General features: G+C 34.6%; 1 protein-coding gene across 1 annotated transcript in view; it reads right to left on the bottom strand.

Annotated features, from left to right (window-relative positions):
* The window catches only part of ARMC3 (armadillo repeat containing 3), a 61,356-nt gene that overhangs the window by 28,415 nt on the left and 15,706 nt on the right, over positions 1-17,235 (bottom strand). The window contains exons 4-11 of the mRNA XM_039709745.1: positions 13,613-13,730; positions 11,465-11,590; positions 10,331-10,399; positions 9,815-9,990; positions 8,275-8,469; positions 7,450-7,633; positions 2,033-2,185; positions 1,801-1,906 (exon numbers count right to left, since the gene is read on the bottom strand). Coding sequence (XP_039565679.1) covers positions 1,801-1,906; positions 2,033-2,185; positions 7,450-7,633; positions 8,275-8,469; positions 9,815-9,990; positions 10,331-10,399; positions 11,465-11,590; positions 13,613-13,730 — 1,127 coding nt within the window. The remainder of the gene's footprint in view (positions 1-1,800; positions 1,907-2,032; positions 2,186-7,449; positions 7,634-8,274; positions 8,470-9,814; positions 9,991-10,330; positions 10,400-11,464; positions 11,591-13,612; positions 13,731-17,235) is intronic.

Raw genomic sequence — 17,235 nt, 5'->3', positions numbered from 1 at the left:
ATAATCACACAGCGAAGTCACATTATTATAAAAGTGCATCAGCATCTTCATTATTTATACACTTATTTTCAGTGGTCTACAGGACATACAATTGAAACATTCTAGTATGAAATATGATTATGGTAACTCAATATGGAATGAATTTTCTCCAAACTATTTTTTTTTCCTATTATGTGAATGTAAAATAAATATGGGCCTGATAGTCAGTCAGTGAGCTGGAACTATACCAATTTGTATCAGCTAAGGGTTCAACACTATATATTCATTTATAGATCCTAGTCACACTCAGACCCTTATGAGACTTATTAATGGTTTTGATTTAGAAATGAAGCTTTGAAGTAATTATATAGTCACATGGAATTCATCCAATATACATATTTAATATAAATTATTGCTTCCTGATTTTCACAGAAGACCCTGATTAGATTATCTGGTGCTTCCATATCGTTCTTGAAGCTGGATTGCGAGGAGAGAGAAGTATATGTAAGCCACCTTTACAATTTCCTGACTCTGCCCAGCAAGAAACAAATACGGACTTCATTATAATGCAGAGGAACAGAGACAGCTATTTCCCTGCCTGAGGTCTCAGAGAATTGTTCCAGCAGTTGAGCTAAACAATGTCCTGACTATCTCCTTAGCAAAAGAAATGGAATGAGTTGGCATAAGCTGCTATACCAACTCAAAACTCTCCAGAGATCCCTTTTTCACAATGTGAAACCTCAAAGGGCTGCACTACGAAAACCAGCTGTAGTGGAGCTGAAAGTTTGACCTCTGGACTCCAGCACTGTGCTCGTTTTATGTGTGACTCCCACTGACACCAACTGAAGAGTCCAGCACATGAGGACAGGAGAATATTAGACAAAAAAAAATGTACTGTGTGAATCTAAGAACAGAGTATTATTCTCTTGTGTCAAATTATTGCTCCATCTGGTAACATTAAGTGAATACGAGTGACTATTAGAGCTGAATCAATAAATTGAAACAATTTGTTTTGTGAGTTACTTTACTTTTTCATTTCAAAGAATGCCTGTGACTCTTTTACAACTTCTTTAAGTATATTCCAAGAAACTTTGAAGGATTTTTTTTATTTTTTGGTTTGTAAGTTACATGTGATTGCTCATATATATAACACTGCTCTGTTACTCTTCTCTGAACAGGACTTCTAATAGAGTTGGGATGAAAGAATGCTGCAGCTGACAGTAGAATTTAATTGATATAATTGTTTTGGCATATATAGTGAGCTAACCATTGTTACCTTTGTTAGTAATTTTGGATTCTGAAGGTACACTTCTTTTCTTTCAGAGAATACGTTGTAAGCATTCTCTGTTACTAGGGAAATAATTTAAAAAGGAAGAATAAAACAATGCCAGTATTCAGAAGATCCATCTCCCTCAAAGAATGGATTTAGATCAGTCAAAAAGGTTGTATGAACCATCAAGTTTTAAAATATATCAATGATTTTGGATTTAAAATAAGAACTCCACATCAAATACTTTAGATTATAAGGCATATTTTGCTCATATGTTCTCTTCAAAACATGATTTACAGCTCTGCTTTCATTACATCTGCTTCATACCTTTCCTTGATGACGCTAACATTAGTAGAGACAGCACAACTCTTGTAAAACTGATGAGAACCTAGCTATTCCAGGTGACTCATAAGCACCAAAAATTGCCTTACAGTCAAATTCAAACAGACCTGCCTTGTAGCATAGGAACAAAATGAGGCATTCTTTAAAAATCAAAATATTATCACTTCAGCTAAGTGTTTAAAATAATAATTTAATTATTGCAGACTCACCTTATATTTCTAGGACTGGCTGTTGTCAAATTAGTTAATGCTGTCACTACAGCTTCTTTTACCTCTTCATTATCACTGCTTAGTAACTGTACTAGCTGAGGAATCCCTTTGAAAGAAATAATTATATATATGAACATTTAAATAAGCCATGGCAATCTGCACAATTGTAATATTCTCTTTATAAACAGATAAAAACACAAATTCACATTTCATCCTTTCCCACCTTACTTACCCTGGAGTCCAAGAACACATTTACTGTCTATGTTCTCACACATGGCAGAAATGGCTTGGGAAGCAGCAACTTGGACTTCATCATTGTTAGTTTCCAAAAGGCTTAGGAGAAATTTCTCAACCTCTTCCCAATGTAAGATTTTTCGTATTTCAGCTTTAAATGAGAAATAACAATAGCATTAATCTGCATTTGTTTTCCAAATCAGTGAAAGGACATTAATTTGATTTCATTTAGTTGTTGGAAATATTTTGCTATATCTTAGGCATCAGCCCCTAAGAAATAGGCACAAAGGACCGGAGCCAAATCTCATCATAGAACATCCTGAGTTGGAAGGGATGCACAAGGACCATCCAAAATCCAGCTCCTGGATCAGGCTTCACTGAACTCTGAACCAAGCCCAAATAACGACTATTAAACACAGTATAAACATACATGGCCCAAGAGAATGCAAAGTTTGTTCTCTGTAAGGCTTTAAAACCACAGAAAGCATACAGACTTGATGGAAACAGCTTTTCCAGTGCAACAGATCATACTTATCCTTATTATTGCTGAACTTCAGTTTATGCTAACAAAGTCCAAATGCATAAAATTGAAGAACATACCAGTAAATGTACAAAATGAACTTGGTGAAATACCACTCAATGTATTAAAATAGTCAAAAAAAAGGCAAGCAGCATTACAAAGAAAATTTCCTGCCCACTTTGCAGAGAATCTGATCTAAATGTCGTAGTTTAGCACAGTGTTCACTGCTGACCTACACTGCACTGACCGGCAGCAGCTGTGAAAGGAAAGATGCTGCTTCCTCTGCACAAGCAACAGCACAAAGCACCCACAAAGTATCTACAGACATCTGTATGTGGATACCAATAAACTGATAAACTCCCTCATCTCAAAACTGATGAGATCAGAAATGCAGGTGCTCCTTAGAAAGATCCCTAAAAGAAACTTTCTCATGCAGACAGGCACTGGAGAGCACGGAAGCTCGACAATGAGAGTCAATAAACATTTAACCTTATGCATAATTTAAACCAGACTAATTACATGCTGGAAGTTATATCTACATAGTAGAACTTGGAATGCATTAAAGAATTTCAGGAACTGAGAAGTCACTGGGACTTCAAAATATTTAAAATTTAGAAATTTTACCACTGCATGCCACCATTCTGAGGGATCACTCCCTTGTTTGGATTGTTGCCCTCCAAATAAAAAAAAATAAAGGGAAAAAATATTGTAAGTATTCTTTTAGGTAAATCTGAATCTGTAGTGAATAAAAGTAAACAAATACAAGTTTGCAAAGTCAATGAAAAGCAAGTTTGATCGAAAACGTAACTAGAGCAGAAATGACTCAAAGCATGGAGATAAGAGAGGTGCAGATGATTTCTCCTCTTCAGCTCAGTTTTAAACTTTTTTAAAACGCTCAGATACACAAATGAAATCTCAAAACAACAAATGAAACAGAGAGGGTTTTAAGTGTCAGCAGAACTTTGGCCACAACCTTGATGCATATCAGTGAGCTCTCAAGAGAAGGATTCAATTTTGGGATGAGAGACTGTTCTGACAAGTTGTCAGGTGTATTGCTGGCCAAGGTAGTCCATAATCCCTAATAGTGATCTCTAGAGGTTCTTCATGCCTCAGTCATTTGTTTATTGTACAGCAAGTTACTTATTTGTTTACAGATTTTCTTTATTCTTACTTTTAAAAGGAGTTATGATGATGGGTAAGCATTTATTTTAAGAATAATATATGCCTATACAAAATAATAATATGAATAAATAATATGAATGAGTAAAAATAGTAATGAAAATACTTAAACCAGAAAAATAATTTTATAATAATGTGAAAATGATCTTGAAATTGAAATTACGATGAAGAGTATACATGTATATTTAGGAAGTTAAATCAATGAAAATTATTAATATTTCAATATCCAGGTGCCAATTCTACCTAAGAGATGAACATTTTCTGCTGAGTCTCTCTTTGCGTGTATGAGTTGTTTCCTTTGTGTCCTTTACTACAGACTAGAAAGACTGCACAACTGAAAAGCATAGTTTATACTGAAGTACTTCATATGTCAGTGCCAACACAAATTTTACAGTGATTAATTTCTTGACCCCTAAGTGATTTGAATACATTGATTTAACATGAAGGAAAATAAAGCACACATGACTAAAAGAGTTTGGAGTATCAACTATTCTGTACAGATTTTAATGCATTGACCCCATGGGGAGACAACCTTTCTTTTTCAATATATTTTCCTATTTCCCCCTCTTACTCCAAAATAATGACCTGAGTTCTACTGATTACTTTTCAGGTCACTGTCATCACCTTATGGAATTATTTATACCAATTTCAAATGAAAAAGTTAATGTTAAATAGTATCATGACCTCCCACTGATCTTGAGTTAACACAGATAAACAAAGACCTGTATTATAAAAAGCATTTGTTAATCAGGCTACAGAGCATGTTTAGTGTGCTTCCCTTTCAGCATGAGATGCATTGAGATACACAGAAAGAATGTGGAGAGCTTCAAACCAGAAGTTTGGCAGAGCAAGCATGAGCATCACTTTCTCCATATACACTCCACAGCATTTTGTTGTTGCTGGCGTGTCTGGTGTTGTCAGGGGAAAATCAGGCTCTCCTTAATCAACAGTCCAGATAATCCACTCACAGACATTCAATAATTTATAGCATTAGATTACAATTTAGCATTCTAAAATGACTGCATTATTTGGTGGGCAAGGCAGGAATCACAGTACAATTCACCAGTGTAATTCTGAGCATACAAAACAAAATAATCAATAAATTAATATAATAAATTCAAAATTATGTTACAGAACAAAAAAAAAAATTCAGGGACAAAGGCATAATGATTATGTATAGAAAGATGATCTATTTTAATGTACTTAAACAGAGAAGCATCCTAAAGATGCTATTTAAAGTTGAATATCATGTTTATACCATGTAATTTATTCTGATACTGAGAATAACTCTTAAGGGATAAATATATCTTATAACAACAACACCAAGTTACAAGAGTCCCTTTCCAAAGGGTTGAAAGGGACATAAAACAAAACCGCTTGCTATGATCACATCTATCAGGAAAAAAAATCCAAAACCAAATTCCATCTGTCAACAATAGTAATTTCAAAACCAGATACTGCTGTATACTCAGCTGCCAGGATTAAAAAAAGCTAGCTAGATGCATGTTCTGTCATGGCAGAAGTAGGTTTTTCATTCCAATGAAAAGCAGTATTTTTTTACCCAAGTATACAGGAAATGTTGGTAAATTGCAACCGTGACTATAAAACCTGAAGAATGTGGGTATAGCTATTGCAAATTTAATGAAAAACTCACTACAGAACTAAGAACTGTATTGTATTATACTGGATTCACATCAAGGCAAGTACTGATATAGTGTATGTTAGTGTTGCATTTTGGATAGGCTGTTTAGTATGTTTACAACCAGAATCCAATCAAAAAACAAAACCTGAGAATATTTCTATTTTCTTTTTGCACTTGGGCTGTTTCTTATAATGGCCTCTGCTTTTCACTGCAAGGCTGACTTTAGACCAGTATCTCTAGTTAGCTGAAAAATTTTCAGTGTTTTTGGGGACTACACTGAGCAGCAAGTTTACTGGACTACATTTTCCACTGCACCAGGACAAGGAGTTTCCTGTTGTCTAACCGGCCGTCACCAAAATTCCACAGCTTGAAAGCAAATATTTTAAATCTCATTTTGATGTATTTTCCCAGCTTGCTGCATCCATACTAACTGTCATAGGCTGAAGAAGAGAGCAAACCTTTATAATGAAACCTCATTGACTCCATTTGTAAAGAAGCATGACAAGAAGATGCATCTTCACTGACGGTAACATCCCATGATATAAGATCAGAGGCAGTACTGTAATATATTATGTGTGGTTCTTGCAACCGTGCTTTAAAAATGTGCTCAGACATGCTTCTACTAACAGCTGCTAAAATATTAGGCCACAAAAACCAAAAAAAAAGTGTGAAAGAGGAAAAGAAGGCTATGCTTATTTGAAAATAAATATGATAAAGGAGGAAGATGCAGTAGAAAGCAGTGGGAGCAAATATAAATCTGCTTAGCATACAACTTACAAGCCTGTCACAGGACTATAAAAATGATACTGACAGTCCTAAGTAGCGTAATAAAATAACAACACAGGAAAATACACAAAGAAAATACTGACATAAGAAGGTCCCTTCCTGTCTTTGATACCTGAACATTAATGAAAACAATTTTCAGTGACTTGCCAAGCTCCCAACAGATAATGACAAAAGCAAAGAAAAACCCACAGACTACTTGGACACTCTTTCTCTGTATCATTTTCAATCCAAATAATTACAAATACTCAGGATATCAAACTAAGCAAGGTGAGAAAAGAATCAGAAAGATAGCATGGGGAGAGATGAAAGGAGGTCTGAAATATGGCAGAAAGGAGAGATTATTTTATCCACATATTAAATTAAATGACCTATTTTTAAAACACACATAAAGCCACAATTCAATCACAACGTGCCAGAATTATGAATGCAGTATTTAAATTCTACTGTCATAAAAATCCCTTGACAGAAGTAAAATCTATAGTCAGAGTATGTTATCAGTTGCATTGCATTTTGTTATATAACACTACTTGGCATATGTTGCAACTCAGTAGCCAATGTATGGAAGGAATTTCAAACGTAGGTTGATTAAAAGAGCATCCTTGTGGGCATAAATGATGAGCATGTTCTGCCTAATTCAGAATTCCTCAGTGAATTAAAGAAAAGTATATAAAAAAGAACTATAGGATGAATAATTATAAAAAGATTACAATGAAACTATTTAACTCCCCTGGGAATATTAATCTGCAAGCCATTTGAAAGGTTTCCTTTCATGCCTCTGTTAAAGGAATTTGTATTTGAAATTGCCTGACATTTAGAAGAGCAGTTGAATGCAAAAGGAAGTCAGCTTGCAATGAAGTCTTAACAGATAGAGGCAGAAACAGTGCCAGCAAAGGTGGCTTAAGATGGCAGTCAGCTGGCATCACTAAACAAAAGACAAAGATCATATTTTCAGAGCTCCATTTTCCTTTGAGGATAGCATTTTACAAGAACATATTAAAATAAAATAGTAAAAATAAACTGAAAATAAATTGAGGCAAAACCATAACATTTTCAAATCCATCCATCCATCCATCCATCCATATATATATATATATAAAAATATATATATATAAAATCTCCTAGCATCCAATTGCTGCTCTGATTGGCAAGACTCATCACTGTAATTAATTCTTGCCTGTGCTTTCCTCAACACAAGTACTACCCTCAATCACAGAAGATGACCTCATTTTGGACAAAAAATTACTTCATAAACAATTTCATGTCCATGGATTATTGAAAAGTCACATACAGTCATAAGCTGCCTTGGTAATTGCCTTTGCTGCATTCTTCTGAATATCAGGAACAGTAGAGACTTCTAAAAATGAAACTAGTTTTTTAAGGCCTCCTGTCAGCTGAATCTCTTGCAGAGTATGCACATCTTCAAGGCAATTTCCCAACACAGCCAGAGTTTCGCCATGTAGATCGTTGAGTTCCTAATAAAAAAAATTTAAAAAGCAAAAAAACCACCAAACAACCTTGAAATCAGGACTAAAATATCTTAGGCTTTTAAGTTTGTAGGATAATTGTTGCAATTTTCTTTTGGACAGTTTATTCATATTGCAAAGTACATACTTACAAATTCATATTTTAATATAATTTATTTGATTAGGATTTAGGATTCAAAAGAATTTATTAAAAATAGTAAAACCCTCATAAAGTTTTTAATTTACATCAAAGTGGGCTGGACAGGTACTCAGAATGAACCTTTGATCTTAAAACTTAAAAAACTTCAGTAATATCTCTGTGCATTATATTTCCCATTGTGACCCCTGAACTCCAGAAGCACTAAACTGAGTCTCATAATAACATAAACAAAGATAGGAAATTGTGTCTAAAGCCATTATATAAAGTAAACTCAATTCAAAAATTGAATAATAAACACTTTGGGAAATATCTTTGCTTCTTTTCTTAGTAAGCTAGATATCCTAGCTTATCCTATTTCTATCAAAGTTCCCAAAAAGTAAGTAACTCTTTGTTCTTATATTTCTCTTCCATAAAATAAGTATTATTACTCATTAGTCATATAAACATCAGCACCAAGAACAAAAAATCTTTTAAGGCATGTAAACCATACATTATTTTCCAGTATATTCAGAAGGCAATCTAATCCCTTATTTTCTCTCAGTAATATCCTGGTTTCTCTGTCTTTGCTAATTGCTTCTAAGGTTTGAAGGGACAACGACTGAATGGCCGGATATTCAGATTCCAGTAGTCCCAGCAAGGGTGGAATTACATTCAGCTCACGAACTGCAGCACGGTTTTGAAAATCCTGCAGTAAAATATTCCAACAAAGAATGTTACTGATAGAGAATATAACAATAAATCAATTTCTCACTTTGCAGGAAGAACACCAAAAATCTGATTTCAGACATTAAAAAATGAGTCAATACTGCAGAGCTTCCAGTTCTGCAGACTTCTTTTAAGCTAAGAATCAAACTGAATATAATCAAGCCCCAAGAACCTGAAATTCTAGGGGGTTTTTTGCATGACTGAAGTACACACCACCAAATCTAGTCCTGTATAAAAAAGCCTATTCACTCTTGATTTTACCATGTTTGCCTCAACATGGTATGAAATGTTTCTTTGAGAAAGTTTTAAAACTTAGTTTCACCATTTTTTATTTACTTCAGTGGGAGGAAAACAGTTTTTTGCACTCTGCTGTGGTTGCCTGGTTATATCTTCTTTTGTTTTAGTAATTATAAAATGACAATTTAAAATTTCAACTTTAAACAGTGAATGTGCTGCTTAATAAAAAGACAGTAGTTGATTATATTAAAAAAGAAAATAAATAAATAAATTACAATTTGCTTTTAAATAGCTTATTGCACATGTGCAGCATGCAATTATCCTTATCAATATAAGCAAGCACCAGGTGCAGTTATCCAGATATACCCTGCAACAAAGACAGCGAGATAGTAAAAAAGGAGAAAGAGTAAAATGTGATTCTGAATAGACATGCTCTGATGCCCCAAAAGAGATAGAGTTATAAACTGAATTCATTACTGAATTGATTCGCTTAAGCCATGGGAAAGAACTGCCATACAAATGCACCATTCTTTTGCTAAGCAGCATATGGATGACATTAGTGGAAGTGGCCAATAATGAGTCTATTCCTCCCAGTATGGAAAGTAGCTGTTGACAGCATTCACCTAGCATTAAAAAGATGTTCCAAATTGTGCTATGGACTTGCTGGTCAAAACAAGAAACAATGCAATTGGTAGTTCTTTAATTTACAGGATTATTCCAACCTTTTTGCTAGACAGATTACAACTCTCATTACTAAGATTAACATTTTTCAACTAAGACAGGAGGCAAATTATTATTTAGTTTTAAAAATCTGAACCTCCTACTGATTTTACTTTTACTGCAATACAGCACAGACAACTGCTTATAATTAAGTTTAACAGAATTAAAAAACAGCTATATTCATAACTAATTTAATATTTCGGGACTCAGGTGAGAGGACTCAATGTTTCAAAAACATTCATGAACACTGTGGAGTAAAGGAAGTAAGTATTTTTAAATTACTGACCCCACAGAGAATGTCAGGGGCAGGGAATGCATATGCTTATCTGCCTCTGAAGTTTAACACAACAAACAAGAGCAAACTTTACCTGTGCCAAAAGGTAGATACACTCAAGTGAATTCTTCGTAACATCAGGATCAGGGCTACCTAGCAGTCTAATAAGTGGTTCTAACCCACCTTGCTCAAATATTTTTACTTTAGTAGTATATTCAACAGCCATATGTGCTAGACAAAGAGTAGCAAACTCATGGATAACTACATCTTCTGTGGGGAAAAAAAAAATATTTTGATTAAGTTTTATTCAGTACAGAATATTTTCACTAATTCAGTAGTGAATTAATTTTAATTTAAAGCATAATTTGAAGTCAATAAATTATAGCTGTTAACCATACTCAATGTGTCCATAGACATCTTGTTCCATCTGTACAACACAAAACACTACTCAGTGAGCTACAGAGCTACTCCTATAAAAGCACATACCTATTTAACATATACTAGGAAAAATCACATTACTAGCTAGATTTTATTAAATTGTCTGATAAAATGGCAATCATAAACAATTTCTGACTGTACTTTTGCACAAGAAATGAATACTATAAGGTACCTTCTGGAGCCAGCTGTGATATAAGTAAATTTATGACATCCAGTTTGCTCAGTAACTTCTTGACATCATCTACAATGAAGTAAATAAAATATACAGTTTTTTGTTTGGCAGTGTTGGCTGAGTAAAGAAACAGAATCTGGTCCAAGCAAAATGTACTTATGGTTATTCCCTGAGTGACAAAAAGACCTGACTGAGAAGGACACACAACTAAAGTTAGACCAAGATCATAATGGGCCCAGGAAAAAAAGCAGAGACTTTCAAGTTGCAGATGACATTCTTTGACATTTGATACACATGAAGTTCCCCTATATTTCATTGAAACTTTATTCTAAATACTTGCATCTAGAAAGTTCTGATTAAATATTGCACAATTTTAGTTGCCAAAGAAGTAATACCCCAATAGTTAAAAATATTTGTGGTTAAAATTATCAAATTACAAGCAATCCTTCTGTTAGTTTTCAAGCCATCACTTTGCAATTTCATGCTAATGCCAGCCCACACAGCAAATGGAAAACATGAATTACACAGGTCTTACTAAAATCACAGTAAAGTCTTTCAGATTGCATTTCTAATGTTGTCAATGGCAAAGCAGCAAAACCTCAACCCTAGGATAGAAAAATGAAGTAATATTTTTTGGGACAGTCTTCATATGACTGGGCTGTGTTGTTATTATCAACATATTCAACATGTTGAAATGTGAGGAAAAAAAGGTATGAGTTTAATTTACTTTTAAATAAAAAAGCAATTAAGATGTGAATATAAATGGGAGAGATTTGTTCATTCAAATCCATGTTTGTGCAGCACCACTGACAATATGCTAATGCTGAATTAAAAGTAATCTAAGAGGGCAAGGTCCAGTGCAGCATGAAAAGCAGGTAGCAGCTGATGAAAGGAGTTAAGAATGTGTTTGGGATATCCTCATGGAAGACAACTGGGTAAAACATTCACTAAATTAAGACCTGTTTAATTACATTAATCAGATATAGGTCTCTAAAGCACTATAAAAGTAACAGCCACTGAAAGTCAACCTTGCATTGCTTTACTCTGGACCATTAATGTAGGATTTTTTCACATGATCAACCTCTTGTTTTGATGACCACACACTGAAAAATAGTAAAACCTTGAGATTCTTACTATTAGAAGACATGATGCCAAATACCATGATGGCATTTCTGCGTACAAGTGGATCTTCGTGTGAGAGGAGTTTATACAGATGTTCCAATGCTCCAAGACCAAGAAGTGTCACTTTGTTTTCATCACCTGAAAAGGAACTGGGTTAAAAGCCCAAGAAAAAGGCCAACAACCTCACAGTTCTAATGAATCAATGCAAAAGCACTACCAATCTTTTATTGAACAGTAGAACCAAAGAACAGAGGCCTGACAGGTCCTTTGAAGATCATCTGATTTACACCCCTAATAAATATGTGTTAAATAGTTTCAAGGATTAATAGTATCTCAGATTAATTCACATTTTTCAAGCAAAGGCTGCTTCTGTCTATTGGACACTGCACTCATTTGTTGGAGACAAATGGAAGTGGAAGTACAAAGGAAAGCTTCCCACTTAGCAAAGTACAGGTGAACAGTATCAGGAGAATACTGTTCACCTGATAAAAGTCAAGTAAATACGCATTTTATTTCCCTCCTCTCTTGCCTCCCAATTGCATTTTCCTCACCATAACAGTTCACTGATTCTGTGAATATTTACTATCCCTCAATGGAAGCAACTACCAGGATTTGTATAATTAATTCCTACCTGAGATTTCTACCACATGAGAATCAAGTGCTTTGTAGCTGAATAGGTGCTGGACATGCAAAGAACAGAGGAGTTTAGTGTGATTACAGCCTTCTGTTCCTGCTCACACAAAACACACACAAACTCCAAGAAACAAAATCCTAATCCTACTCCTATTCTCAGTTCCCACAACAGCTTTATAATTCATTTTATAATGAACCATGCCTGCCCTTCCTGGCTACAAGTGAGAAATGTAAGAGGAAGCTGGAGATCTATGCTCATTCTTAGGCCAAGACATGATAGAAATGGCGGAGGTATTATTTATTATGGGACTTTATTTACTAGCAACACTCCAAAAAAGTAGATTAACTGCAATTAATTAACTGAAAACAACCCCTTCTCTTGTGCCATACTGCAAAGTTACAGTCTAGTCTTCTGGAAGATTATGGGGATATCTACATTAATAATTTAAGGGATTATTCTTTTAGTATAAAAATAAAATACTTAACACATCTATCCTTCTGCAGTGTGACATATTTTGTTGCACACAGGAAGGAAGGAGCCAGCAAGTTGTCTCCCAACACTCCACATTCTCTCTTCACATATTCAGAACTTGATCTCATGCCCTCAACCAAGCTTGCCATATTAAGCAGAACCTAAATATCTTTCAGAACCCAGTGATCCCTAGCCAGCTGTCAAAGACTTCAGCTCTTCTCTCACAACTTCATCAGCGTTGATAATTTACATCAGTATAATCATCAGTGTATAAATGCATCATTTAAAAAAAAATGAAAACCATAAATGGAAATTAGAATTAAACCAGATTAATCAGGGCAAGAATACCAGCAGTGTATACCAATGTGAGTGGTTAATATCAAATAACGTGGAATAAGTAGGAGACAACTTAGGAAATTACGTGCTAAAATAAACAAATTTGAGCCTTTGTTATACAGTTGTTTGTCTCCTGAGCACCTTGAACATGATGTTTAGCTACACATTATACAGTGACCTTTGGAAGATGTGGAATCTTGGAGACTTGCTAGGTTCCCAACTCATACAGAAATTCACTTGATAAAGGAGGCTGAGCAGCCTCCAATGAATCATCTGCACAGAAATACTGACACAACTTTGTGTAAAAATAACAGAAAAAGGCTGAGAAGTTCTTGTCATTGAAAACTGAAGATTAAAATTACTACACTGCTACAGACATTTCAAACTCCAACATAAAAAAATAATTCTTTCTCAACTGCAGATCTGTTGCTTATAAAAACCCACATCTAGCTTATATTTAAAATGAGCTCCATTAAAAATAAATATAAAATTTTCCAACAAAATGATAAAATTTTCCTTCATGCAAACTACAAGACTTCTTGATTACTGCAACTGCAGGTTGGATAGACATTTCAAAATCCCCCCCCCCCCCCCCCCCCCCAAACTTCAACAGATGCCTTTGAGGAGAAAGTAAGACTCTAATGCTAGGAAATGAAACAATTGTGAACTAGTATAAAATCTAAGCAGTGCAAAACCAAGCTTATTGCAAAAATACCAACCTTTTGATGCAAATTTATATAGAGCATCACATGCTTTGGCCAAAACTTCATTTTCAGGAGAACTAAGCATTAGCACAACTGTTGCTGGTGCTTTGCTTTCAATCAATAAAGGATCAAACTAAAAACAAAACAAAAACAAAGGGAAAGAAAAGTTTGATTTATACTCTGTCTTCCTGTGTGTTGCAGTAGACTCCCACATTTCGTTAAATAGAAAATAAAATCTTGTTTGATATCTACACTGAATTAGAAATATTAATGAATTGCTGTTTCCTTGGAAAAGTCCAATTTTTTTAATAACAATTAGAGTCATTGTTGAAAAATTAGAAAGAATAATTGACTTCCAAATAAACATAACCATGATTTCATCACATATGAAGATTTTGGGAAAATTTTCATGCTTCCCTGCAAATCTAGAAAGTTTTGAAGGTAAAAAGCTATGTAGTTGTTATACATGTAAGAGCATTCTGAGACTTCAGAACCAGACATGAGAAGGTTTTTGAGCAGCTGTACACAGAGCCCGTGGACTCAGCAGGTGTACAAGGAAGAGGATTTTGTTACTCTGTGGCAATATCACTTTGCTGCTGCTTAAAAAATAAAAGAACACTTTCTGTGCCTTTGTCAGCTCAGTTCACCAGCTCACCACGATCCTGTACTAGATGAAGTACTTCCAAGATATAATTCCTGCTCACCCAGCTAGAAATGATACAAAGGTTTCATTTCCATTTCTGAGCTCTCTCATGCAGAAAGAAATCTTCCAACAAATCAGACAGTTTTCAGCCTCTTAATAGACTCCTTAGGACTAACATCACTTGAGCAAGGGAATTCTCTAAAAAAGCCTTTTGTTTCTTAAGAAGACTCAAGGAATTCTGAAAATTCTACTCATTAAAAAGATTTAAGCTTCCTTGTATTTAAAGTAATTGCTTAGTATGGAAAAACTGTCTTCTATCCTCACACTTTAGGCCTGTACAGTATCTGTGTTACATACAGAAACTACTAGATGCTGGAGTCATGCAGTTTCTCAAAAACAATGTATTTATCTTTAAAATATAGCAGATTATAAGACAGTAATACACATTAATTTAAAATATTATTACTATATATATACATGTACATATACAAATGTCAATCATTTGATTTACTTCATTAAAACAACTTTAATAGCTACATCAGAGGCATGTGTACAGTATTTATACATTTATCTAATACCAAAGTCAGAATTGCATTGCTCCATTTTCAGTGTTTCTCATGTTTACAAGTAATTGTACAAACCCCAACTCAATGAAGTTTCCTAGGATTTAATGACAGGTTGGCACACAAGCACAGTGAAATTAGTCTAATCTCTACACATTTGATTAGACATTAGATTTGCTATTACTGTATGCAATATTCAATAGACACTTTCCTATTAAAAGCACTTCTGTGCTTAAAACAAAGTAAAAATAGTCTCTGAAATCAATATATCTTTAAGAATCAGAGGCCTGAATAAGTGAATGATTGAGGAAGAATTTCTTTACTGTGTGGTGACTGCACTGGAACAGGTTGCCCAGAGAGGCTGTGGAGTCTCCCTCACTGGAAATACCCAAGAACCATCTGGATGCAATCCTGTGCAATGTGCTCTGGGATGGCCCTGCTTGAGCAGGGAGGTTGGACCGGGTGACCACTGTGGTCCCTTCCAACCACACCCACCCTGTGATTCTGTGATTTGCTGGGAGGTAACTTTGTTCATCAAAACTATCATAGAACTGGTTATGACTTCTCCTTATCATTATCTCAGCAGAGCTAGTGTTACACCTTTTTTTTTTTTTAATCCAAGGTTTGCATCTAAATCTTCATACATTATTGGAGACTTTTCCTGTAATGTCACATATAGGACATTATGTGCTAGATTAATATACTTGAAGTTACAAACAATCTTGAATTAAACACAGAAATTTAACTAATTTGTAGGCAACAACATTTCAATCATGCAGTTTGCATTAAGAAAATACCAAGTTAAATGAAAAAGAAAGCTAAATGTGTATTTCATCTTGATTTTTGTGTACGTTTGACCTCAAAGCCATTAGCAACTGAAGAGCATTTGGGGTTTGGTTTTGGTTTGGAGATTTTTGGTGTGGGGTTTTTTTTTTGTTTTGTTTGTTTTGGTTTGGTTTGGGTTTTTTTGTTGTTTTTGTTGTTGTTGTTTTGGTTTGGTTTGGTTTTTTTTTTTCCTGTTAGGGGTATTTTTGGTGGGGGGGTGCTTTGTTTTTCATGCTTTGGGTTTTTTTTTTACTTCCATCAAATTAATTTAGTTGAAATTGAATGTAATACAAATATGTTTCAAATCAGACCAAAGACCCATCTAATCCAGCATCCCATCTCTGACAAGGGCCAAATAATAGGTGTGGGCAAGCAGACTATTAGATTTTACTTATGTTCCCTCTCAAATTACAACTCTGCAACCTAGAGAACTGGAGAGCTTAGGGATTTTATCTCTGTGTTCAAAAAGTCCAAGAAAAATTTTCTATGTAATTTTTGAAGCCATCTGTATTTTAACACCCTCAATATTTTGAGACACAAGTATCACAGTTAAAGATTCATAAAATAACTGTGCCTCTTCTTTGCTTTAAAAATACCACCTGATAATTTTATTTATCCTCTCCAGTTCATTCACTATAAGAAAAGGTGAAATAAATTACACTCATTTGCCTTCCCTGTATATTCATAATTTTGTAAGTTTCTATGATATTCCTCTTCACAGTGATTCCTTCTGAGAATGAAGAAACCTACTCCTTTGATCTTTCCTAAAACAGAGGCCACCCTGTCTGTTCTTGTTGTCTTTCTTAGTTCATTCTTTGTATATTCTGTTGTCTTTCTATAGTTCAGGTCTGCCTTTTTGGGATGGGAACACCAGAACTGTAAATGGCATTCATGTGCATGTACAGGGCATTTGCTAGTAACACGATGTTCTGTCTTTTATTTCTGGAATTTGAAATTTTGTACTTAGTCACTTTCTCCTACTTAGGAACTGGATGCCATTTTCATGAAAATATCCACATTAATTCTGATACACTGGATGACACAACTGCAGAAAAAAATCCTATGACTGACAACTTCTCCCCACTATGAAATCTGAACAATAATTTGTTTTCTCACCTTTGCTTCCTACTTTATAACCAGACATTATTGCTACAATAGTAATTTCTTTTCATGTGCTCATCTTCATGAGAGTGAAAAGCCTGGTCTGGAGCTTTGGAAAAGCTAAGCAACTGTATCAATCAGAACACCGTTATCCAAAGAATACCCCACCAAATAACTCAAGTAGATTTCATAGTATCCACATTAATTCTGATACACTGGATGACACAACTGCAGAAAAAAATCCCATGACTGACAACTTCTCCCCACTATGAAATCTGAACAATAACTTGTTTTCTCACCTTTGCTTCCTACTTTATAACCAGACATTATTGCTACAATAGTAATTTCTTTTCATGTGCTCATCTTCATGAGAGTGAAAAGCCTGGTCTGGAGCTTTGGAAAAGCTAAGCAACTGTATCAATCAGAACACCGTTATCCAAAGAATACCCCACCAAAGAACTCAAGTAGATTTCATAGCTCAAACTCTCCTCTACACAAGCACTATT

The sequence above is a fragment of the Passer montanus genome, unplaced genomic scaffold (assembly GCF_014805655.1).
Source record: "Passer montanus isolate IOZ18808 unplaced genomic scaffold, ASM1480565v1 scaffold10, whole genome shotgun sequence".
Lineage (NCBI taxonomy): Eukaryota > Metazoa > Chordata > Aves > Passeriformes > Passeridae > Passer > Passer montanus.
This window is presented reverse-complemented; position numbering and strand designations above follow the sequence as displayed.